The 26,548-nt window shown below is 50.8% G+C and overlaps 1 protein-coding gene across 3 annotated transcripts in view; it reads right to left on the reverse strand.

Moving 5' to 3' along the window:
• Positions 1–26,548, reverse strand: part of COL15A1 (collagen type XV alpha 1 chain) — a 99,007-nt gene that overhangs the window by 55,057 nt on the left and 17,402 nt on the right. For all 3 annotated transcript variants that reach the window (XM_057722076.1, XM_057722074.1, XM_057722075.1), the window contains 4 exons: positions 8,953–9,500; positions 7,725–7,799; positions 6,112–6,192; positions 1,060–1,207 (listed from right to left, as the gene is read on the reverse strand). In XM_057722076.1, the coding sequence (XP_057578059.1) occupies positions 1,060–1,207; positions 6,112–6,192; positions 7,725–7,799; positions 8,953–9,500 (852 nt within the window). The remainder of the gene's footprint in view (positions 1–1,059; positions 1,208–6,111; positions 6,193–7,724; positions 7,800–8,952; positions 9,501–26,548) is intronic.

The raw sequence follows: 26,548 nt of genomic DNA on the forward strand, positions 1-26,548 counted from the left end.
AACACACACATAGAGTGCTCTACATAGCTCTATATAAATAGATACAAATAACATATATTCAAATTGAGGGTCCCAGCACTCGTATAGTTTTGAAAGCCAATTTTTTTGTGGAGTACACCATGAGCATGTTCCCAGGTCATTAAATCTGTGTCACCAGTTCCAGGGCTGTACATGTGAATGTGGGTGGCCTGGGTTGTTTCTGACCTTATACCTAAATCTCGGTGCTCTGGTGCTGTCTGTAACTTCAATTTGAATGGTTACCCCTCTGATAAAGGGCAGAAAATGCAGGCCAATCTCAGCCCATGGGCACATGTCAAGCTGCTGCCTGGGGGATCCCGTCAGATCCTGTGCTTCCGCCAGGGCTCCTCTGTATGGCTGGCCAGGAGCAAGGGCTCTAGACAGGGAGCCAGGAGGCCAGCACTGCCTCCAGGGTCTGCCAGTGACCTCCTGGGTAGCTGCCCCTCTCTGGCCATCAGTTAGTTTCCCACATGTGCCAACAGGAGTTTAGATGGCCTGATCCCCTGAGAGTCAGTGAGTTTGTGGCCGAGAATGGAAAGAGTAGGGATCCTGGAGTCAGGCCTGGGTGCTGGCTCAGTCCCACTGCGCACTAGCTGTGTGATTGTGGGCACATCACTCACCTTTGCCAGCGTCAGTTTTTCCACGTGTAAAATACTGGCTAACACTAGAGACTAGGAGACATGTTGTCGGGATTGGAGAGGAAGTCTGTAAACGCTTGGCACACGGTGGGTATTTAATAAGCAGCCGCAATGATCACAAGCTTTTCACACCCCAGGCCCTTCTGGAGGGGTGAAGTCTGGGGGTTAAAAGTTCTGACATCCAAGATTAAACACCAGCTCTGCCATTTATGAGCTCCAGAGCCTCAGCTGGGTGACATAACCTCTTTGTAACTCGATTTCCCCATCTTGTCTGTAAAATGAGGGTGATTATGGTTCCTTCCTCAAGGGGTTGAGGGGAAGGTCGAGACACTCTATATCACATACATCACCCAGTCGTCACTCAACACAACCCGCCACGTATGAAGGTGCATCAGGGACTTGCCTTGCTCAGGGCTGCTGTGCGGGATGGCACTCAAGTTGGCCGTTTCCTGGGTCCCCTCAGGTACAGGTTCACCGGAAAGCTCTGCATCCTCAAAGGGAGGGGATGGAGTTGGAGGTATGTTTATGGGTTCAACTTCTGCTTCTTTAGACTGCAGGGAGGAAAAACGAGGCCCCAAAGGATTTACTTGGTAGGAAAGCAAAAATATGGCACTGAGTCTCACTGAAGAAAACAGTACCTCCACAAGAGCTGAATAAACCCAGAAGAAAGCCTAGACCTGCCTATGGTGTACCTGGGCGATCACTGAACCCCCCAGGCCCTGAAAAAGGTACATGTTAGGGTAATCGAATTGTGTTCAATTTACAGCAAAACTCCGCTATTCTTGGTGGAAGCTCTTCGAGCACAGAAGCCATATCCCTGTGATCCCGGCATCCCAGGCCAGCACAGAGGAGGTGCTCAGTAAAGATGTGTTAGAGAGAGAGAGGGAGGGAAGGAGGGAGGGGGCTGCGCTAAAAGCGATACAAATCCAGTCCCAGGTGTGTACTGGTCACGCATGCCTACGAACGTAACAGATGGGTATGGTTTCCTTTCCAGGAAACTTCAACTTCTGTGTAGCTTTTCCAAAGCCGGTCGATGTCTTAACCACCTTTACCAACGAGGCCAAAACAAGCAAACAAAAAATCCCAACAGTTGGAAACAGCAGTTCAGAGATCTAGGCAGAAATCCTGATAAAGGGGAGCCAAGATCATCCCCAGACCCAGGAACAGATAGCAGTTCCTATGACCCAGGGCTTGTCAGTGGTCAGACAACCTCATCGCTTTCTGAGCTCAAGGGGCCAGGGTGAATGGAAGGACCCTGCCGACCAGTGTTGGACCTGTGGTATGAATAAGAAACAACTAAGACACGAAGATTTCAGGGTAAATTTCTTACCACAGCCATCACTTACCTATCCTGACTAAAAACAGAAGATTATTTCCTTAATGTCAGAACCTAGTACATAAATGATGACTCTCTGGTCCGTCAGAACAAGGAAGATTCTTATGGGCCCCAAACTTCATGGTTCAGTTCCTTTAATCAAACTCAGGTCAAATCCCAGCTCTCCACTTATTAGCTATGTTATGTTGGGCAAGTCATATAACCTCACAGAGCCTCAGCTTCCTCTTCTGTAAAATGGGGCCAATAATAACTACTTAAAAGGTATATTATGCACGGAGGTGCTTGGCACAGGGCCAGGCCCATAGTATGAGCCCACAAATGGTAGCTATCACCAAAGTCACTAGATGTAATTTCTCTGGGTGCTGATATTAAAGGTGATTATCTTTTTGCTAATGTGCACTTGCAGTTTTTTCAATAATGAACGTGGAATATTTGTGTACTAAAAAAAAAGATATAGTTTATTGTACTATAAAATCTCCAGGGTGAGGGCAGGGATGGAAGGCTTCACGAAGTTGAGCCTTGAAGAATGAACAGAGTTTCAGAAAACAATGGACGGAAGGAGGCACTGAGGTGAGAAAGGACACAGCACTGCCTGGGCCTGACACCCTGTGCTTGGCGAGGGTTCGGGGAGGGAAGGGGGGGATAAGTCTGGGGACATAGAGAGAGGGAGGGGGCTGGTTCTTAGGTGAGACGTCTGGCCTTGAACCAGAGGCAACAAACAGCATCCCTTTGGGTCTCAGGATGAGGGAGATGTGGGCAGGTGTGCCCTTTAGGGAGTTCCTCCAGGTGTCAGTGAGAGCATGGACTGGGGGAGTTGAGGTTTAGGCCAGAAGACCAGGAGGGTGCACTGAAGAAGCCCCGTGAGGCAGGAGCCGGGGAGGAGTAGTGGGAGCAGCAAGCAGGCTCTCCCCACACCCCCCACCCCCCGCCAAGGAGAGGCTGGGAAGAAGACCGAGTACGAACTCCCTATTCCCAGCGGCAGGGTCATCTAGCAAGGCAGTGAGGACCCCTGCCCCAGGCAGGTCCTCTCCTCTCCCTGCCAAGCGTCTGGGGGAAGCCACTTCTCCATGGTTACCTGATGGGGCCAAGACAGCCTGTGTCTAGTCTGGAGCAAGGGTGCTGGTGACTGGAAGCCAAGTGGCTTTATAAGGGGCTTGAGATTTGAGATGAGGCAGGCAGGGCAGGTGAGGGTGCGGGAAACACAGGACCGTCAGGTAAGGGTGGGCTGAGCTCAGTAACTCCAGGTGGCAAAGGTGGAGGTATATGAAATCACCAACCCCAGCCTGTCAGCGAAAAACCTCTTCTGGCAAACTGCCAGCAAGGCAGCCATGAAGCCCGGACTCAAGGCAGAGCTAGTGAGCTGACCCTCGGTGGTCAGGGTCAGGTGTCCTGCCTCCAACCGGCTGCTGCAGGTTTTCAGGGGTTAGTGTGGATGGAGGACCCGTGTGGCCTGTGACAAAATGGGAGTGTTGAGTCTTAAGACTTTTTAATCAAAATGTGGTGATTTGCTGGCCCACATTCAACACGTATTTCCTGAGGCCCTACTGTGTGCCGTGTCTTAGCTGATCCCCGGGATGTGGACATGAGTGAATAAAAAGGGCATCTGTCCTTAAATTGCTGGACTGCTGGGGAGACGCAGACCAGACACAACTAACTGTGATGAATGTGACACTTGGGATTGCGGGAGCGAGAGCCACGTGTGAGGGGAGTGCGGCTGTGGCCTCTGGTGAGAGGGGTGGGAACTGGCCAGGCAGAGACAGGGGCAGGCAGGGGCCACCCTGGCAAACAGGACTGCAGAAGCCAAGGCGTGGACGAGGGGTGCAAGGGCTTTGTGTGCTGGGAATCTGAGCGTTTGGGTGTGGCTGGAAGAGAGGTCCTGGCTGTGGAGCAGAATCACGTGCAGAGCTTTGTGTAAGTACAGACTCTCAGACCTCACTCCTGACCTACTGAATCTGAACGTCCAGGTACGCAGCCCAGGCAAGAGGCTTTTTTTAAGACCCTCCCCCAGCACCCCTCCCCACGTATACACATACACACACAAGCACACAGACATATACACAGATACACATACGGACGGACCCCCCCCCCCCCCACACACACACACACACTCTCTCTCTCTCTCAGGGCTTTGATGCACAGCCAGGGATGAGAACCATAGGGTATTAATTCTAACTCAGCAAAGATAGAACTTTCCAGAAATGGAAAGGTGTGTCAGCAGACGCTGACTTAGCAGGGAGAAGAATGGGGGAGCAGGGACTCCTACCCTAAATGGGGAAGGAGGCGAGGAGGGGATGGCTTTTTAAGTCCCTGACTGCTCAGGCAGCCCATGATTCAGTTGGCTGGTCATGGCCTGTGTCTTGGAGGGTGGCAGTTTGGAAAGGGTGAGGACAGGGAAGTGAGATTCATTCCAAGAGAGAAGCCAGACAGAGAGGGGAGGGGAACGTCTGAGCCGAAGAGAGAAATGCCCCCGCCAGGGGAGGGGGGAGGGTTGTGGCCCGGGAGGGTAGGCTTCCGGGAGAGGGTGAAAGGGGAAAGTCCCCAGCTCGGGGGTGACATGACTGACAGTGGCCTGGACCCCAGGCTGGAGACCTGGCTCTGCCACCTCCAGGCTGGGCAGCCCCAGGGCAAAGCTCTTCACTCGTGTACCTCAGCACCTCCTCTGGGGAATGAAAGGAAAACACCGCCCTGCAAAGGAGGTGATAGCCCTCCCTGACCAGCCTCTGCCTCCACGTCTCACTCTCTTAAGCCCCACTCCCCTTTCCTGTCCACCCCTCAGGACCACCTTGGGTTATTAGCCTCTCTGCCCATGTCAGCCTCACTCTTAGCTCTGAACTGGTACCCTGGGGGGCAGCGTCAGGCTAGAAAGCCCAGGGGGCCACGGCTCTGTGCCCTGATGCCCTATGCCATGGCCATGCCAGTGGGGTGACCAAGGGCTGATGGGCACATAGGATTGCAACACTGCCCAGAGCAGCCACCCCCCCTGCAGTTACCACTCAGGCAGATACCTTGGACCCTTGACTTTCTCCATCCCAGCTATCCCCAAATTGGCTGTGGTCCTGGGGATGCACCCCTGCAACATTGCCCAGACCAGCAGCACAGGGTCATGGCCTGAACCCTTGATGGGCCATGAGGGGACCTGTGCTCTAGCCTCAGCTCAGTCACTTACCCTAGGGCCCATCTCTTCCCCTCTCTAGGCCTCAGTTTGCTCATCTGTAGAAAGGGCAGTTTTCTCTACACCTCTGAACAGAAAGGGTTGACCTTCAAGTCCCTGACACTAACACAGACTCTGGTCCCATTCTGCCCTACCCACACCTCTGTCCCTGGAGCTCTCTAATTTATAGCCTCCGCCTTATTTCCAGCTCCCTGCTTTCTTGTATCAGAGATGAGTCTATAGACTGAGCCAGACCAGTTGAGGAGATGGCTGGGGCTTCCGCGCTCCATGACTCAGACACTGCCGGCTGTTTTCATTAAAACAGGCTCCTTGGTGTCTCCAAGGTCTGATTCAGTGCTTTTAAAACCACTTCCTTGTCTCAGCCACAGGGCACATTCCCAGGAGGGAGGAGGCCCACACCACTAGGAGGATGGCTGCCTTTCCCATGGGGCCAGAAGCAAGCTCCTGGGAGGACTCTGCATCTCATAGGAGTGGGGGCCCCAACTTCCTTCTCACAGCCAGAGCCCAAGCTAGTGTGACAACAGCCACCATTCAGGGCCACTTTCCTTGTGCCAGGTACTGGGCCGAGACTTGCCTGTGCACGGCCTCATCTAACCTCACAAGGACCCCATAAGACAGCACTCTGATTATTGCTTCATGGAAGAGGGACTGCGGCTCAGAGAGGCTGAGTAAGTCACCGAAGCTCACGCAGCTGCGCGGCGATAGAGCACAAAGTTCGTCTTCGGACAGCCCTCTCGTGGCCACAGCACAGGGTGGCACCCAGGTGATGCCATTCCCGTGCACTGGGGATTTTGCAAAATGCCCATTGGCCAGTACTTTCCTGACCTCCCCAGCTGAGCTGTCAAATGAAATCGCAGATGTGAGAACAGAGAAGTCAGTCAGCCGGGGCTCTGGGTACACCCAGCCCCCTAAAAACCGACCAAGATGACACAGCACCCAGTACTCACCGGGGCTTGAGTGTAGGTGACGGCCTCCAAGATCTCAGCTACGTCATCTGTCTCCTGAAGCCCGCTGGTCTCTCCTGATGCCTGTGTGGAGACAAATCATGTGGGGCAGAGGGGGGCAGTTTACAACGGGGGGGTCACAGAAACAGACTCCTGTGGAGGCACAATGTGCGTGTGAAAGAGACAGAGAGGGGTGGAGACGGACGGAGACACAGAGAGCAGGATGGAGGACAGAGCATATGACTTGGCTCTTCGTTTTGTTTCTGTCCACGTTTTATTGCGCAAACAACAAAAAACTGCAATCCATGCAGTCTCTCTAACATACCTACTTGCATTTTGCCCAGGTGCCCTTCAATCTCTATCAAAAGTCATTCCCAATCTTTGCATGGCTGTCACCAGAATTTCCCATTGGGAACCGTTACATTTAAAATACATCCTCTCTTTGCTACCCAGTCTTCACAATCAGCCCCCTAATGGCAGCCAAGACACCTGTGTGCCATGATTTTGTAACTTACTTGTGGACCCTTGGGTTGTTTCAATTTGTTCAATTTTAATGGCAACACAGAGATGAAGGAATAAAGACACACGAGGCTTCCCTTCTCTCAGCATCGTGGGAATGCCAGGCCGGGATCACAGCCTCAAGGAGAGCAAACATTCTTACAGAGCCAAGTTCCACCTCTGAGGGGCTTTCCAGCTACACCGGCAGCATTTTTTACTAAATGAATGAAATCAGCTTATGTTTCGTTTTGGGGCTGACACCACCCAAAGAAGAGCAGAAGCCCTAGGAACATGCCATGCTCTGCTTGACCCTGCCTTTCCTGCATTGTGCCATGGCCTCTGCTGGGAACACCTTTTCTTCTTCATCTGGCTGACACTTGCTTGTCCCCGGTCAGGCATCAACTCCTCCCCGACTCGCTTCCTGTTCCTCCTCTTCCACCTTCCTGCCCCCAGCTGACCTGTAGAGTTTGGGTCTGAGGACCAACCATACTCAGCTCTATCACTGCAATTTGGGTGAGTGTGAGCATCTTGAGGATGGAGACAGTTCCTAGTTCATCCCTTTATCCCCAGCATCTCCCCAGGTCTGTCACCTTGCAGGTGCTCAGCCAATTCTGGACGGAGGGAGGGAAGAAGTGGGGGAGGGAAGGGGAAAAGGACCCATCTTTTTTTCCCCTGCGCCCCCCCCACAACTGAGGAATTGATTCATTTGCCAAGCACAGAAGCTAAATTTAGGTTTGTTTTTATAAGAATTTACACCCAGAATGTCTTAGAGGTTTAACTTTGATTTTAGAATCCTGACACCCTTTCTTGGCAGGAAGTCTGGAAACCAGGCCATTGACTGGCACAGCAACGGAAGAACCTAACACCTTAGAAGAAACACAACTCTTCCCCCCCGCCCTCACTCGCCACACACACACCAAAGACATGGCTGAAGTTCTTAAAAATAATAATAAAGCCAAAAAGCCCAAAATAGGACTCGACGCAGTGCTTGCCAAGAGGAGAGATTTCAGAGACTCCATGACGCTGGGAAGGAAAAACTGCCTGGGCGCCAGGCCCTTCTCTGGCTGCTGTGGCTACAGGGCCCACTGTGGGGGCGACGGGGAGAAGTGAGGGCTCACCGAGGATTCTTCAGCGTCACACAGCTCCTCAGGAGTCCTGGGGTCAGGGTGGACAGTGAGCTGCTGTATGGAACCCTAGGGAAAAGCAGAGAGGTCAGAGGCCGCATCTGCAACATAGGCACCAATAGGAAACATGATTTTCTGTAACAGAGAAGAACCAGTGAAAGGACAGGTGTGAGAAGTGCTGCCCGGGGCCGTGACAAGGAAAACAAGCCACTTTCCAGGCCCACTTTCATTCAGGGAGACGCTCCTTGGGCCAATGTAATATGAACCACACTAACTAGAGAGGTCCTTGGAGATCACGGTGTTCAAAGTGCAGACTAACAGCAGCCTCCTAACTGGTCCCCAGGTCCCCAGCTTGTCAGCAATGAGCCCTAAAACGTACGCCCCACCGCCCCACCAGAAAGTGTCTCTCCCCCATGGCTCAAAGCTTCGCAGCTGAAAGGACTTGTCCCCAGAGTAAGTGGTAACCAGCCTCCCTGCCTCCACTCTGCTTCCCCTCCCCACACCTGACAGCTCATTCTCCATGACGATCTCCAAGTGAGAATTTCAAAATTATTCATTGGATTTTAACTTCTTAAAATCCATCGTCCACTGTACTACAGATAAACCCAAACCGCAGCCCACAGTCCTGTCTTGAATCAATTGGGAAGGTATCAGTAAGAATAGTGCTGACTAAATGAACAACTACAGTAACTCAGGGATTTGCTTTAGAATGGCTTATTCATAAAAACCCATTTTGATAGCAAAATCAGTTTTTGGCTATTTCTTTCAAGACACAATGTCCAAAAGGAGCGGGAGAAACTACCTCACACTCTGACATCCCAGCTATTCCACCTTTGCAGAAATTATGTACAACTGTCACCCTTTTCCAAAGATAAAATCACTGAAGGATAGAACAAGCCTTACCCCTTTTATAATGCCTTAAAACATACAAAGTGCTTTCACACAGGTTAGCTCACGTGACTCCACAACCCAGTGGCCTAGGTTTTCTTTTCCCCACTCACAGATAAGAAAACACAGAGAGGATCAGAGAATCCAGATACTGTCTAAAATCATCAGGCTACACTGAAAACTCAGGGCTGGAATCTGTTCCGGGCCAAGCTTTCTTCCCCCCAGCATGCATGCCCCTTTGAGGACATTAAAAATAAAACAATAACAAGAATAGTTGCTTGTGTTTGTTGCACAGCGTCCAGTGGCCCCCCTGATCTGCAGGACTTGGACTCACGGTGAATCTCTCCAGCCCCGTGGCTCCTGCGTTGCCCACGAAGATTCCCGCACTGGGCTCGAAGGCCAAGGCCCGGGAGGACCTCGGGAAGGGGACGGGGCTGTGCTCCTCGCAGTCCATGAGGAGGGTCACGTCCTCGCCCTGAACCACCACGGCAAAGCGGTTCCACCTGTGGGTCATCACGGGCACGGGGAAGGCGGCAGCCTCATGGGACACCTTGGAGCCGGGCTCCGTATAGTAGAGGATGATCCGCTGGCGGCCGTCCTCTACGCCTGAGAGCCGCAGGCCCAGGTAGATGACCTTCTGGAAGGCATCTGTGATAGCAAAGAGCACGCCACCTCGTGCGCTGCTGGGCTTCACCATCACACTGATGGCAAAGTCCCTGAAGAAGGTGGGTGGGATGAGGGTCCTGGCAGGGCGGCCGACATTGGCACCAGGCCCGAAGCTGTACGCTGGGAAGCCACCATAGCCAGTGACAAAGGACACAGACGAGGGCAGCGGGACGCCGATGAGCTCCGTGAGGTCCAGGTGGCCCTGGGAAGCCAATTCTGCAGGGAGGGAGAAAGGAGGCCATGCTTCACACATATATTCTACTATGTTTGGAAATGAGAAAGAAATAAAGTCAGGAATGAAATGGGATCCTTCAGGAGCCCTACTGCTGTGTCTTAATTATTGTTTTTCAAACTTTTTTGACAATGACCAACAATAAGAAATGCATTTACATGGCCACCCAATATGCACGTTTAGACAAATATATATATCTGTAACACTGAAACAGATGTTTCATAAAACAGTGTTTACTTTTAATACTCACCAGGCACTATAATATTTTCCTTTCTGTTTAACAATTCTTTTTCTCTTTTGTTTCATTAAAAACATGCTGGAAACAACCTACTAAATTGATATCATTACCCACGAACAAGTCATGATCCGCAGTTTGGAAAACATTTAAGAATACTCCTAGAATATCCCTACAATGTTCCACCATCTACTTAAAGATTCCCCCCCCGCCCCCGCCCATTTCTTCCTTTAAAAGTGGATACGTTTGTTTTGTTTTGTTTGGAATGAGGTCTACTGTTTAAGTGCCTCAGGATGTGGGGGAAAAAGCAGGGACAAAACGAAGTGGTCCCAGCCCATAGGACGGCCGAAATCTGTATCACGGTCACCGCCCTTTGTCACTGCCATGATCATGAGCTGCATCACCCATGCTCCCCGAGCTCTCACACCAGGCCCCAAGCTCCTCACATACATTAGCTCACTTACTCCTCACAACAGCTCCACGAGCGTAGGTACGAGTACCCCACCCTACTCCAGAGAAAACTTAGAGAAGGTAAGAAATTTGCCCAAGGTAAGCCCGCCAGGAGTCCAAGGCCAGAGCATCGGTCTGAAAAGGCTGGACTCTTAACCACCAACCCTTGGGGGGAAAAATAACAGGCCTCCATTGTGGTGGCCTGGAAAGGACCCCAGGCTTGGTCCCACCCAACCACCATCCCCTGGGAAAAGGCTGTGTGGCTGGCTTGCAGTGACGTGCACCCACATGTACTGGAGGTAATGAGAGAGGAAGGCAGGTCCCAGGGAGAGGTGGACATGAGGCCTTGTAACTGAGACAATAGATCCAAACTGGATTTTGAGAAAGGAATGTTTGAAAAAAGGAATGTAAGATGTTCATTTTGTTTAATATGTTTAGATTGATTACATGTTGAGATGATAATTTGGGGAAATTCTGGGCTAAATAAAATATTAACATTTTAAAAACAAGAATAACATGAGGAACAGGCATGGGCCCACCACTCCACTTAAGAAGGAAAATAGCAGCCCAGCTGAAGCGCTCATGAACTCTCCAATCCTGCTCCCCCTGCCGATGCCCCAGAGGCAGCCCCTCTGGGGGTCCTGTGTTTATCATCCCCACGCATGCCTTTGTGTGTTTACTGCATGAGTATATGTGTCTAACAGAATGCCACACCGCAATGCCTGTCTCCTAACCTCATGTAAATGTTGGCATGCTGCATATATTCTGGAACTTTTTTTTCCCACTCAACAGTGTATTTTTGAGATTTATCCCTGTTGAGACATGGTTCTAGGTCTCATATTTTCACAGCAGTACTCTATGTATAAATAAGCCACTTTGGATGAGTTCACTTTTCTGCTGATGGAAAGTGAGATTTCCATCACTACAACAACAACTACTGCTATAGACTTTCTTAAACACACCTCCTTGTGCTTACCTGTGCAGGTAATTCCACCACTTAGGGTAGAATTATTGGATGATATGGGTATGTTCATCTGCAACTTCACTGAGTGTGGCTAAACTGTTCTGTTAAGCAACTGTGCCATTTTTAAAAAATTGAGATGTAACTGACATGTAACTGTGTAAATTTAAGGTGAACAAAGTGTTGACCTGATACACTTATGTTATATATTGCAATAGGATTACCGCCCTAGCATTAGCTAACACCTACATTATACCCCACAATTATCATTCCTTTTTTGATGCAATTATTATCTTAATTATCATTAAGATGCAACTGTGCCATTTTACATGTCCACCAGAAGCATGTTCTTGCCAACATTTAGATGAGGTAGAGAGATGAGATTTGGGGAGCCGTCCATGGGGCTTTTCAACTACAGTGATGATATTTATTTCTTAAGCTAGGAGATATTTGAAAATATTCCTGTAGTATTCTTTATTAAAAATATCATGGAAAATATCTCACAGCACTACTGAAAACGATTACCCCATTTTCAGCAAAAGGGCAAATCTGGTCATGTTGAGGCCCTGATGAGAAGGCTTCTCTGGCCATCTGCGCCCTCAGGGTCCACAGTGGCCTGGGTGCCTGGCTGGGGAGGCCTTTGCGGTCTAGACCCAGCCACACTCCGACTCCCCAGCATGCCCAACGCCATTCCTCTGGTGCCCCAGAATACTGCAGGTCCTCTCCCCTCTACGTCAAATGCTCTTCCCTCTGCAACCCACCCAACCTCACCGCCCCCGCCCCAACTATTTTTACCAGAATAACTCCTCATTCTTCAAGACTCACCTCCCCTGAAATCCCTTGTTTCACCTCCTGACCTACATCCTCCTCCCAAGGCTGCATCAGATGCTCCCTCAGTACACACTGGGGTCCTCCACTTTCACCCTCAGCATGCTACAGGTCACTGTTGGGTCACTTGTCTCTCTCCCTACTGGACCACAAGAACATGGACCACACCATTCATCTCTGTGTTCCCAGTATCCAGCTCAGTGCTGATGAATGAATGAATGAAAAAATGAACAAATAAATGAATGAAGTCCAACACCTTCAGTTTACAGAAAGAAGGCAGTTTACTGAGGTTAAAGGAGGGAAGGGGTTTGGAGGCTAAAAAAAAGAACTAATTCTCGGGAAGATCCCACATGCTGCGGAGCGAAGCCCGTGCGCCACAACTACTGAGCCTGCACTCTAGAACCCGTGAGCCACAACTACTGAGCCCATGTGCTACGCAACTACTGAAGCCCTCGTGCCTAGAGCCCATGTTCCGCAACGAAAGAAACCACCACAATGAGAAGCCAGCGAACCACGGAGTAGCCCCCACTCTCCGCAACTAGAGAAGACCCGTGCGCAGCAACAAAGACCCATTGCAGCCAATAAAATAAAATATTAAAAAAAAACCCTGATTTTCAATCCAATGCCTTTTCTGTCCAGTTTACAACTTGCATTAAATAAGTATGACAAACCCCAGAAGCCAAAGATAAAAAAGATTTATAAATTTGGTTAAATTTAACAACACATAAATTTTTAAAGTTCTGCATAGCAAAATAAATCCCCATAGTGTCAAATAAAATCCCAACCTGGACAAAAATATGTGCTACATATATTGCAGACAGCAAATGAATTACCCTAATACAAAAAACAAACGAATAAGCCGGAGGCCAAAGAATCCAATAGAAAAATGGGCAAAGAAGAGGAAATTCTTTCCACAGCAGAAGAAAAAAAAAGTGGCTCTTAAACATATGAAAAGATACTCAACCTCATTCAGAATGAGAGAGAGATAAGGTAAGATTACGAAGAGATACCATTTTCCCTATCATAGTGGCAAAGATCAGGATGCTGAATAAGATTCTGTTTAACAAGAGTTTGAGGAAAAAGGCCATTGCAGGCTTTGCTGGTGGGGCTGTAAACTGGCATAACATTTGTGGGAGGGGCACTTTTAGGATACTTATCAAATTAAAAGTGCATATGTACTCTTTTTTTTTGGAGTATAATTGCTTTACAATGTTGTGTCAGTTTCTGCCGCAGTGAGTGAATCAGCCATACGCATACACGCCTCCCCTCCCTCTGGGACCTCCTTCCCCTCATCCCACCAAACTAGGCCATCACATAGCACCGAGCTGAGCTCGCTGTGCTATACAGCAGGTTCCCACTAGCTATCTATTTTACACGTATGTACTCTTTGACCCAGCAGTTATACTTCTATGAAGTTTTTAAACAGATAAAAAGTTATATGTGACATATAAAGCACTTACAAGAATATCCAATGAAGCATTGTTTAAAATGTATCTAAAACCATTCTGTCTTGGAATTCTTGGGAAATGGTTAAATACATAATACTTTTAGCTATATCCATACAATGAAATACAATGCAGCCTTTAAAAAGGTATGATTCCTTAGGTTTCAATATGAAACGAGATGTATTAAATAGAAACAAACATAAGAAAAACAAGGCGCAGAATAGAATTGCTATCAGTTGGAAACACATATATTAATGCATGTTAAGTACATAAATACACAAAATATATTTTAAAATATATATTAGAATATCTCTAGAAAGATACACAAGAAACTGGGACAAGAGATTGTCTCCAGGGAAGGGAGCTGGGGGACAATAGGAGACTTTCCTCTCACTGGATACTCTTTTGTACTTTTTGAATTTTACCCCCAAGTACATGATGTGAAAAGGACATTAACTCCTTCCATCCCCTTTTAGAAAGTATAAAACCTTTTCTTCATGTTTTTCCTCACTCAAATACAGCCCATCTCTGTATACAAAGACAGAAAAAAAAAAAGAGTAAAAGAAAAGAAATAGAAATAAAAGCAAGTACCCCACTGAGATTTCTTTTCTCTCCTCCACAGTTTAAAGATAAAAACAAAACAAAACCATGAGTACCCTGCTGATAGCTTTGCTTTCTTCTCCATCTAATGCAGTGAAAGCTCTGCCTCCAGCTCCTCTCCCTCTCCTACTGAGAACAGAGGGAAGCCCCTTTCTGGTAGGATGCTCCAGGTTTGCAGAATGTGTGGTTCCAGAGGGAATAAATGACCCGGGGCCTCTCATCCAGTGGCATGTTTCTAAGTGGTGTCCCGAGGGTTCAAGGGACAGGTGGGGTTCAGGGGACCCAGAGACAGGGGCTGAGAGGTTCGCACCCAAAGCCTGCTTAAAGCAGCCCAGCGCTGCCGTGGCCAGTAAAGCCCAGGCTTCCACATGGCCATTCTGGGACTTCTTACTTCCAGGAGGATTCTGGTTTGGAAAAAAAAAAAAATTCACCAATCTATCCAACCTCCTTATTTTATAGACAGGGAAATGGATGGTTAGGGAGAGAGTTCCAGGACCAGGAGACACAGCCAGGAAGCAGCAGATGCAGCACTGAAGCAAGGATGGACAGAGGGGAGGTATGATTCTGCCTTGGGGGTGACTTGGAATGACAGGTGACCTGGAATTGGTGCCCTTCCCATGACCCCTGGGCTGCCCCAGCCCCACCAGGCACAGGCCACTGGTTGGCCAGAGGGAGAGTGGGCAAAAGAGATAGCCTGTAGAGGAGAACTGGACAGAGCTGGATTCAGATCCAGCCTTTGCTGATTACCAAGTGGGCAGCTTTTGGGTGGATCATTAACTGGTGATGTGGCGACGTCCCACCCATCTCACACATGGGGACCAAATGAGATGATGGAGAAAAAGTACAAGTGCTCAACAAATGGTAGAAATTGGCCTTCTGTTTGATTCAAAGGTATAGCTTGCAAAAAAACAAAGTCTGCAAAGAGATCCTTTCCTAATCCTACCCGCCCCTTGCTGCCCAGACCTCAGCTATGAGGGAGGACCAGTGTGCAGGCATCAGGCAACAGGCCTTGCCTCCACGGGGTCAGCCACAGGGGGAACCAAGCCACAATCTAGAGGAAGTCCGAGTCAGCCCAGCCATGCTCTCAGCAGCCACCCCCCGCCCCTCCCCCCCCCCCCACACACACTGTCCCACAGCATGGTGTGGCGTGGCAGGGAGCAACCCCTGGCCTGGAGTGACCCATGCTCAGGGCTGCGCCTGGGCCTGCTGGCTCATTTCTCCTTGGCCTCCAACAGGAGGGACACCTGCTCAGAGGGCCACCAGGGAGGGGAGAGAAGCCAGGGAGCCAAGACAAACAGGCCCAGCAACGTGGTCCGTAGGCTTGTCCTGGGATGGCTCTGTGCTGGGTGGGAAGAGGGGGGTGGAGAGCACAGCTAGTGGGAAGACATCTCACCATTCTTGAGGGGCAAGACTGGAGGGCGGAGAGCTAATGGGGAACTGACTGCAGAATTCTCTGGCCTCAGGAACCTTGGGGCCCTTTGTGGGAGGGGGCCACACTTCTCCAAAGATAACGACCTATCTCATAGGACATCTGTCCTCAGTCTTAATCTCTCACTTCATTAATGCATAGGGATAGCTTCATTTCCAATGGGGGTTCTTCAACCCACTTTTCCAATTCATGAATTTGATAACATGTATAAAGCCCCACATCATACCTTGTGTGCAGCTGGGGATATGGAGCTGAATCTAGAATGCAGTCTCTCAAGAAGCTCATGATCTAGGTTTCTCAGTTAGCAGTCATCCACTCATGCTACTCACAAACTCCAGAGCCTTCAATGGCTCCCCAGTGCCCTCAGGATCAAGTTGAAATTCCACTCAAGACACCTGCTTCATCTCTTCATTCTCCCCCTTTTCCTGTCCCTGGCTTTGCTCGTGCTGTTCCTCCTATTGGTAACACTCTTCCCTGTCTTCTCACAGCTGAATCTTTCTAAGCTCGCTCAGCTGCACCCCAGGACACTGCAGCTCCACTCCCACCTCATACACAGAGCCACAGGCATGACTCCCTCCTTCCAATGCCCACATCAGGGCTTGGCAGAGGGCAGGCACTTGGTGTTGTGGCCTGCGGAAAGGGGAGAGACGGATGCAACTGGGCATCTGTCTTTGGTTCAGGCTCCTGAGCACAACTTTGGCTGAGCCCCACCCGAGGGCACAGGGAAGTGGAATCAGATGGCTTTAGAGATGGACTGGGCAGAGGAAAATCTGAACAGTCACCACACGGTGCGACTTTCCTCCCAGGGGTCCAAAGCCAGTTTCCATGGAAACCGGGGCAGAATCCTAGTGATGAAGAAACAAACAGGGCAGGGTTCAGCTTTTCCTTCCACAGAGACGACAGTGACCTGGCTAGAGGAGGTGAAGAACTGGAACCCTTCCCTCTCCTCCGCTCCAGGGCAGCTGACATCTTTCCTCCCCAGGCAGGCCTCAGTTTCTCCTTCTGTGTAATGGGCTGGTTCAGCACTTCCATCTGTGGGGTCCTGAGGCAGTGCATAGGGCTAGCCTGGGCTATGGAGCCTTGCCTCCTTAGGGAACTGTATTTGGCTTTGCAAAGCTCCATCTCACAGATGATTGTCTGGGACCTGAGCCCAGTGCTCGCGCTTGTTAGCATTTAAAGCCCCAAGGGGCTAAGGAGCATTCCTCTGGCTCTAGGTCAAACAGGGCTGCAGAGAAGTCAGACAGGGAAGCTAAGGACACTGCAGGAATGTGTGCAGCAGTGGCCCCTGGTGGCCACATGGAGAACTGCACCCATGAAACCCAAGGAAGGCTTCCTGGCTGCGGCTGCCCGGGACACCGCCTAGGCCAGAATCAGAGTCAGGTTTGGAAGTGACCCAAGAGAGCAGGTCTGAGGTCAGTGGGGAGCTGTGGACAAGCCAGGACTAGAACCCAGGTGCCTTCCTCCAATCGTTTGCCCCTTTCCTACACCAGCTGTCTGTTAAAGCAAAAGGTGTCCCCTCCCCACATCCCATTTCTACCTGCAGCTGTGAAGACTACAGAACACTTCAGTCAGCTTAAATGGGGATTCACTGACTCCTCCTGCTCCCACTGGGGGCAGGGCTCAGGGGGTCCAGATGATCCAACCTTGCTGGGGCCAGCAAGCTAAGTGTGTATAGGTAAAGTTGGGGTAACTGCCCTGCAGACCACAGCAGGGCCCCTCTCTCCTGGATTTCCTTGCACTCAGCCCCTGGGGAGAGAGGAGGTCCCCAGTACCTCCTTTGCTGCCTGCTGGGAGTTCACCAAGTCACAGACTCTATGCAGAAAGAGTGCAGCTCACCATCTGGAGAAGGGGCTGCCTCCGCCATATTCCACCCCCACCCCCCACAAAGGCCATCTGCTTTCTGCTTGCATATCTCCACTGTTCAGGAGCTCAATGCCCCCAGGACAACCCTGGCCACCGCTGGGCAATTCTAAGTCTTCTGTCTCCCAGTAAGCTAAGGCATGTCCCCCTGTAGCTCCCACCTACCAGGCTGGGTCTAACTCTGCCCTTTGGACCACATACAAGTCAGCCTGGACTTCCACACCATGACCTCTCAGACATTGCACGGGATGGTGGATGGGGCCTGGTCTGGGAGGCAGATTCTGCCACCAAAGCAGTATATGATCTCCAGCAGTCCCTTTTCTCTGAGTCTCAGGTTCCTCACCTGTGAAATGAAAGGCTTGCATCAGATGGTTTCCAAAAGCCCTTGCCAGGTCTGAATGTCTCCAGTTTTGCATCTTCCTCTCCTATCTGTCTTCCAGTTTCTCTACCCACCCATAACTGCCAGTTCCTTCAGCCCACAGCCTTCAGGCCTGGAAGGAATGACTCCAACAGGGACCAGTACAAACCCAGCCCTCCCCCCACAGACGTCCTGTCTTTGGGCAGCACGGCCTGGCCGGAGGCAGGGAGCACTGTGCCCAGGAAAATGTCATAGCTCTGCCTGTGAGGAAACATCACCCCACCCAGGCTGGAGTTCCCAGAGGCGCCCAGCTCTACCTGACTCCCTTCCCAAGGAAAATGAACGCTACAGGATTCCTGCTGCAGGAGCTCCATCCACACCCAGCAAAGACGCAAGAGGTTCTTAGAAAAACCTACCACCCAATGCATTTCTTAGAAAAAAGAACTGTTTCCCTGCCAGGGAAAAATCCTGGATCAACTTAGAAGGGAGACCTGGGCTTGCCAACAATCAAAGACCTCATTTTTCTGAATTACAGAAGAGCATTTTTCTACATGTAAACTTAGAACGCCTCTTTCCCTTTTCCGGTTTTCATATATAGCGCAGGAATTTTCCTGCTCAATGAAGTTACTGTATAAGCTCTTCTTTCTCTCTCTCTCTCTCCTTCAGGCCTCTGACCTCAACTGAGAAAATGATGGTTTTGAAGGGGCCTGGTGGTGGTCAGTGTACTGGCAAAGCGTGGGCTCTGCAACTTGACTGCCCTGCCTGGCCGCTGGAAGGAGCTGGGCCCAGCTGGGGGGCCCAGCTGGGTGTCCCCAGCAGGAAGAAGTCTGCACCTACCAGCACCCTCTCCAGTTTCTGAAGCATCCTCTCACCTGTTCCCTTCACCAGCGGGGAGGCAAGGTGGGGCTCATTCTCTCATTTGGCAAAGGAGGGACTCAAGCCCCAGAGAGGGGAAGTAACTCACCCGAAGCCCCAGTGCAGGAGCCAGCCTATCATAGTCCACTGCCTCCTGGGCTTCCCCTGCGGCTCTCCCTCTGTCCCCACAGTCCCCATCCATCCCTCCACCGCTACACCCTCCTCTCTGCATTCTGGTGGTTAGTTCCCTTGCTTCCCTGATATGCGTAAACATGGGCTCCTGGGCATGGACCATGCAGACTCATCTCTCGGTCCCCGGCACCAGCACAGAGTCTGGCAAGGGTGACCCAGGAATGGATGACAAGAAACAATAACATCTATGGCTAAGATTTGCTGCGGGCTTGCTGCATGACAGGCACTATTAGAAGAGCTTTCCACCAATCATTTCATCTTTACCCTTGATTCTTTATGAAGTAGATAATATTATTATCCCCATTTTACAAGATAGAAAACTGAGGCTTGGAAAAGTTAATTACTGCTCCAAGGCCATGAAGATAATAAGCAATTGCAGTCAGGATTCAAATCTGACTAGGTAGTACAACATGGCATGAAGGTTCCAGTCCTAGCCACACATCAGAGTCACCCAGGGAGCCTTTAAAAAGATAGAGGTCCTAAAAAAAAAAAAAAAAAAAGACAAGAGGTCCACCCCTCATGCCTGGCCCTATGGAATAAGAGTCTTCGAGTCTGGCCTGGGTGTGTCTGATGCCCTCTTCCAGCTGGCAGCCACAGGTAAGGGTTAACCTCCTGGGTTTTAGTAGCAGAATGACCTGGGCTTGAGGCCTGGGTCTACCACTAACTGGGCTGTGACTTTAGGCAAGCTAATTCGCTTCTCTGAGCTGTAGACTAATTGGTACAGCAGGGCAGCAATAGAAGCTGGTCCCCAGAGTCCCCGTGAGAATGGACAGCACGGTGAGGGCCACGCACAGCACAGGGCCCAGCACACTGGGAGCACTCAGAACCCGGAGACTAGGCCGACTCCGGGCCAGGTACCCTCATGGTCTCTGCAGTTCCCCTCACAGCCACCCTCCAACTGTTAGCCATCACAGGATCAGTAATAGAATCGGATAAGTAGGCCCGAGACAAGGGAACTGAGGAGATGAGCCTGGAGAGTGGTATGACTCCCTCATTCTGTGACCAGGGCCTGACCACCCCCTACACACACACACACACACACACACACACACACACACACACACACACACACACACACACACACACACACACACACACACACACACACACACACACACACACACACACACACACACACACGTACACCTTGCGCTAAGCAGAATCAGCTCCAGAGCCACACTGGAGCCCCAGGAAGCAGGCAGTGGGTCTTCTGTCCTGCTGCAGTGAAGGCCTTCGGACCCCTTCCTCACAGCCTTCCCCAAACCTGTTCCAGGAACTTGGGTTCAGAGCCACCGCACGGACCACGTGCACCAGGTGGCACAGTAAAGGCTGGCAGCTGTGGGCAGGTGTGAGGGCCACGGGCACCTGGGAAGAGTTTTGTAGTAACTCCTCTGGGTGTGTGGCCCTGCCTTTTCCATTTGGGGAACAAAGTGCTCTTTGAGTGTGATGGAGGCCTTGACTCCGAGGATGACATCAGCTGTGGTGAGTCACCACTCCCGGCAGTGGCTCTGGAGGACTCGGCCCGGGGCTCCGCGAGGAAAACTCACAGACTCACTGAAGCCGGCCTGGAGGAGAAGGGGCCTGCCCAGGGCACGTGAGGGGCCCTGGAGAGGAACGGGCAGCGACCTGCTGGAAGTGGGCGAGTCCAGGAGCTCCTGAAAATGCTGGGCTCGGCGCTGCAAGGGGACACAGGACCAGCACTGGCAGGGCAGCAGAGTCAGGGGAGATGGCTGGGCCACACGGTTCCCAACTGTCCCCTGGGGCCAGGGATGGCAGGAGGGAGGGGAGGCGTGGAGGAGGCCACCAGCAGGAGGGGGGAGGCTAAAGTAGGCCTGCCCCTCGGCCCCCTAATACATGCACATGCATCCAGACTCACACTCGTAAAACCACACTCACACACACACTCTCACCTGTTCACAGCACACCCACGAACACACTCACACACCCTGATACAGATATCCACGCACACACATTAACACACTCATATACACACACACACCTTCACCCGTGCTCATCCCATACTAACACACCCTGACACCTTCACACACTCACACGCATCCACCCACAATTCATTCATGGAGACGCTTTCACACATTCACACACTTACACTCAGCTACCCTGATCCATGCACTCACACCAAAGCAACTCAGACTTAATTTGCTTAATATTTTGGGTTCCAATTACAGTCCCATTTGAAAGGGATTCTGCAGCTAAACACTAACCCCCCACACAAACCCACACATTAGAGACCCTTCCGTGTTATAGATGTTGAAGTGGGGGCTCTGCAGGGGCAGATGTTTGCCTGGGGACCCACAGAGAATCTGCAGTCCCCTCTTTCTTCTCTAGATGCCTCTTTAAAGGTCTGAAGATCTTCGACTGCACGTCCTACACACAGGGTTTCAGTGTCTCTGATGTGGGCACATTTTCTGGATTCTCCCCTTTATCAGTAAAACCTTCTTCTCAGCATATTAGATTTGGGTCATTTCTTCACACAGCATTGAACCCAATTAACTCATTCTCTTGGAAGCAATGCTAGAAATGGCTGAGCAAGAAGTATGAACCACAGGTGATATGGGCACCTGGCAGAGCCTGGCACAGGTAGGTGCCCAATAAATGCTAATTTCACGAATGTACCAGGAAAGCGTAACGATAGCTCATGTGTATTGAGCCCTTATTATGTTCTGGGAGCCACGTATTTTGCCTGCCGAGCAGTGGGTCTCAACCCTGGTTGCACAGAATCACCAGGGAGATTTTTTTTTAAATACGAATGCCAGGGGCCCACCCCCATACTGATTCAGCTGGTCCAGGCATGGCCTGGGCCCCAGCCCCCCAGGTGGTGCTGATTCACAGCCCCCCGAGTTCTCCACAACAACCCCACTCTGGACCGTTCCCAGTGGACAGACGAGGGAACAGCGGCACGGAGAAGTTAAACAGTTGTGCGCCCTTCAGCAAGTTATCAGGTCCCGGAACCGGTGATTTTAAACCCTCATCTGTCTAAGGCCAGGAACTGAGTCTCCCTCTGTTCCCCTCCAGGAATGTCACTTCCGCCTAAGTCTGCCCCGCCTCCCGGGAGCACACCCTGATTGTCCCAGCCTCAGGGACCTTGGGCCCGTCTGCCTCCCTACTCCCATCGCCCTGCAGCACCTCCCTCTCAGGGATGAGGCTGTGCCATCAGCAAGAGACCGTCTCTCATGGGCTTCATCTTCTGAGCAGATCTGGAAGAGAACTGGACAGCCACTGCTCTCATCTTGGCTGGCCTGCCACATCTTTCAAACTGGAGAAGGATCCTCCAAGCAGCACAGTATTGGGGAGAAAGACTCAGCCAGATCTGGCTTCAAATCCCAGTTTGTCACTTAAAAGCTGTGCAACTTTGGACAAGACACTTCATCTCTCTGAGCCTTGGTGTCTACATCCATAGCACAGGAATAATGCCACCTACTTCAGGAGACAGTTTTGAGAATGACTTGAGATGACAGACATAAAATACTAAGAGAGGGCCTAGCAAAGCATATATTCAATATAGCACAGCTGTTGTCTGTGATTATTGTCAATATTAGCCTTGTTTTCTCTCCCCTGAACGATTGCCTATAATTGCCAAGAAAGGTAGGTTTGTGCAATTTTCCCTCTGGGTCTCAGTTTTCTCACCTGCAAAATGCGGTGATAGGACCTCCTTCAACTTAGTTGCAGTGAGGGTCAAATGTGGTTCTGTATTTGAAAATGCTTTGTCAAGCGTAGCCTGCTCAGGTGTAAGGAGCAACTAACATGGACAGAGGGCTCCAAATAGGTGTCTGGGGGCTGAGAGTGCTGTTTTTCTCAGGTTAGTGAAACTTGAACATGCTGAAATGCTATAATGTGGCCAATGCAACTTCATAAGCAGAATTTCCTGCCCCAGCCTGGAAATGGCTTGAATAAAATGGGGCTGACCTGGAACCTGTAAACTGGTTTAGCACCTGTCTCCATCCCCTCCTGACCCCACAGCTGGAAGCTGTGGTCAGGCTAACTGTAGCGGCTGGAAGAAACAGCAACTGAACAATAATAATAATGGCCCACGTTCACTGTAGTGATGGCCTCTAAAATGACAGGTCCATGTCTTAATCCCTGGAGTCTGTGATGTGACTTTATTTGGAAGAAGAGTCTTTTGAAGATGTAATTAAGGATCCTGAGATGAAGAGACCATCCTGAATTATACAGATGGGCCTTTTTAAATCCAATGACAATTGTCCTTATAAGACACAGGGGAGGGACTTCCCTGGTGGTGCAGTGGTTAAGAATCCGTCTGCCAATGCAGGGAACATGGGTTCGATCCCTGGTCTGGAAAGATCCCACATGCCGTGGAGCAGCTAAGCCCGTGCACCACAACCACTGAACCTGTGCTCTAGAGCCTGCAAGCCACAACTACTGAGCCCATGTGCTGCAGCTACTGAAGCCCATGTGCCTAGAGCCCGTGCTCCACAACAAAAGATGCCACTGCACTGAGAAGCCTGTGCGCCGCAACAAAGAGTAGCCCCCGCCCCTGCTAGCCGCAACTAGAGAGAAAGCCCGTGCGCAGCAATGAAGACCCAAAGCAGGCAAAAAATAATAAAGTTCTCTTAAAAAAAAAATCAATCAATTAATTAATCAATGTTAAAAAAAAAAGACATGGGAGATTTGACAGAAGAGAAGACGATGTGATCACAGAGGCAGAGACAGCAGTGATGCAGCCATGAGTCAAGGAATGCTGACAGCCCCCAGAGCTGGAAGAGGCAAAGATCCTCCCCTAGAGCCTCCACAGGGAGTGCAGCCCTGCCAACACCTTGATATTGGACTCTGGCCTCCAGAACTTTACCAGTTGGTGGCAATTTGTTACAGCAGGCAAAAAACCTAGTACACTCGCTGAATATTTACTGTATGCCAAGTCCTACTCTAAGTGTGGTGACTGCACTGAGTCATTAAATACTCACAGTACCCCAGTGAGGAGGTATTATTACCACTTTATACATGAAGAGATTGAGATGCAGAGGGATGAGGTCATACAGGTAACAAGTGGCAGAGACAAGATGTGGACCCAGCCTGGGCCCATGCTCCACAGCCCATCTGATTAACCACAGCGATGATTCTCAAAGTGGGGTTCCTGGACCAGCAGCATTAGTATCCCCAGGGAACTCACTCTGGGAACTCAGAGATACAGACTCTTCGGCTCTACTCCAGACCTACGGAATCAGACACCGTGCGGGGTGGGGGGTCCAGCACCCTGTACTTTAACCAGCCCCCCAGGTGACGATGCACACACACGTTTGAGACCCACTGCCCTACACTGCACTGCTGAGGGGAAGCTGGTGCCCTAAAACCTGAACAGAGGCCAGCAACGGGGAATCGTGGAGCAGAAGACATGAGCAGGCAGGGAGCAGCAGGGACGTCTGCTGCAGGGGCGGAGACCTGGGCACGGGACTAGGCAGGGCCCCAGCTGAGATGGGGCTTCCCTCGGGTCACAGCACAGCCACAGCAAATGAGCTGCTTCCCAGACAGGCTGATGGGGGTGCTGAGGTCCTTCAGTGACTAGATCCCACTGACTGACAACAGGGAGAGCCAGCCACGTGGCCCCAGCTCGGGGGAGGAGGTTGGCGGTCTGTGGGATGCAGAGAGGCTTAGGAGGTCCAGCCCAAGGTGTCTGGGCACGTTGGCGAGGGTTCTGCAGCCAGGAGGAAGCTTGTGGCCTCCAAGGGAGCTGCTCCCCGGAGAAAGCCTGTCCAAAGCAGGAGGAGCCCACGCCTTCCAGGAGGGGCGGCAACAGCTGCTTCCCTTGTCTCCGCAGCTTCCCTGTGCCCTGTCCGGGGCTTAAGAGGCCTGAAGACCCCAGAGAAGTCCTCTGCAGCCAACGGGGAAGCTGGGCCTCAGGCTTGGCTTTTTCTAAATGCCTACAGACGAGTCACCCCGTCTGGCCAAGAAACCCTCGCTGGATGTCTCCCAGGAGGCTCCAGGTCCTCACTACTCTGCTATTATCTGTTTATTTGCACATGTCTCCCACCGGCCTGTGAGCCCTTTGGGGGAAAGGCATCATCTGTTTCATGTTTATATCTCCCACCTTCACTCCCACCCCTCTAGAGCGGGGCTTGCCTGAGTTAGGCAAAAATTGAGCATTGATGGAGGGATGAATGAATGAATAATGCACACGAGTGAACGAATGAGCGTGACAGATTCTGGACAAGAGTGGCCATGTGCCAGTCTTACCATATCACATTTATTGTCATCAATACATGCAATCAATACAGTCTTTGTCATTAATTACAAAGAATTCCAATGAATGCCAGCTCTTGTCAGTGATCCCACCAGCACCATTTAGCTCCACATGCACTTAATAGCCTAGCTCTTATCTGATGCCACTGTTGAAGTATACTATAATAACAGGCACACAGAGGCCTGATGTTAACTTTTCTGAGGGCTGCGATCTTCCATTCCTTTGGCTGACCCTTAAGCAAGAGGGTGCAGAATGACCAGCCTTCTAAAAAATGCCTGCCTTGACTCTCACCCACCGAATGAGTTGGGAGTGCCGCTCGAAAACACACTGGCCTCTTAGACTTCAGACTAAATTCCAGCTGCCTCCACCTTCTCCCTCCCTGAAACAAGGGTCTGGGTAGGGATGGTGAATAACGTGAGCCTCCCCTTCTCAGTACAGGTTCTTGAGGTTTGGCTGGAGACCTCAGAGAGGCTGCTTGTCGCCTGTCTGGGGGTTAGGGCCTGAGCTGGGGCTACTGGGAAGATGGGGTGGGACAGGCCAGCCTTCAAGGTCCCGGGAACAGAAGGGTAAGATTCCTGTTCCTCGCCACACCCCCACCCCACCTCCAGCCCCACAGTGTAAGACATTGGGGTGGGAGGGGCATCAATGGTAGGAGGAGCTTGAAAGAGTAATTCTGGAGCTAAGTCTCTAAGTGAGGCATGTCCTTGGGTATTTGAGTTCTTTTGCATGGTTGACACCACATGGTCCATAAAAATCTCTTACAGAGTTGCTAACCATGTGTAATTCAGTCGTGAGTTACCTTATGCCAGCCCCGAGAGAATGCCGCCACAAGGGGAGGATGGATCTCAGAAGGGAGGCAGGAGTGGACCTCCCTGTCTTTCACTCTATCCTGGTCCCCGTTGAGGGTTTTCTGGCATTATCTACAACCAGCATGCAGTGGCCACTCTTGTCTGGACTCAGGCCTGGGCTGGACTCTGGAAGATCAAGAAGGCTCAGACTCTGGTACCCGAGTAGCTCTCAGCCTAGTAGAGGGAGCAAGACACCAACACACAGAGCCCTGATACAGGTGCCTGAATTGAAGGAAGGGGCAATGGAGACAGGCCTGGAGGGCTCTGCACAGGTGAACACAGTGGAGCAAGCAGAGCATAAGCAAACCCGTGGAGTTAGGAGAATGAGGGCTATGTGAGTGGTCCCCGGAGGATGGAAGCAATGGGACCCTTAGGTAACCTCCAACGTTAGGGCAGAAAGGCAAGAATTACGAAGCCAGATAAATACGGACGTGTGAAGCCAATATCAGCTCATTTACTCTCAGGACAATTTGATAAGGTGGGGACTACTGCGCTCCCATTTTGCAGATGAACAGACCAAGTCTGGAGGAGATCAGCCCACAGAGCTGGACTGGGATGGTTGGGACTCACGTGTGCGTCACCTGAGGTCCTTCCCAGCTCTTTCTACTCTTAATCACTTTTTCACTTGGGAGACTGGAAACAGATTAGGGAAAGCCTTGAATGTCAAGCCAAGGAGACTAAAATTTATGCAACAGGCAATGGGGTGCCTGGAAAGGTTTCTGAGGAAAGCTGCTGCTGACCATTTTAGGAGGCATCA

Source organism: Hippopotamus amphibius, chromosome 2 (assembly GCF_030028045.1).
Source record: "Hippopotamus amphibius kiboko isolate mHipAmp2 chromosome 2, mHipAmp2.hap2, whole genome shotgun sequence".
NCBI lineage: Eukaryota > Metazoa > Chordata > Mammalia > Artiodactyla > Hippopotamidae > Hippopotamus > Hippopotamus amphibius.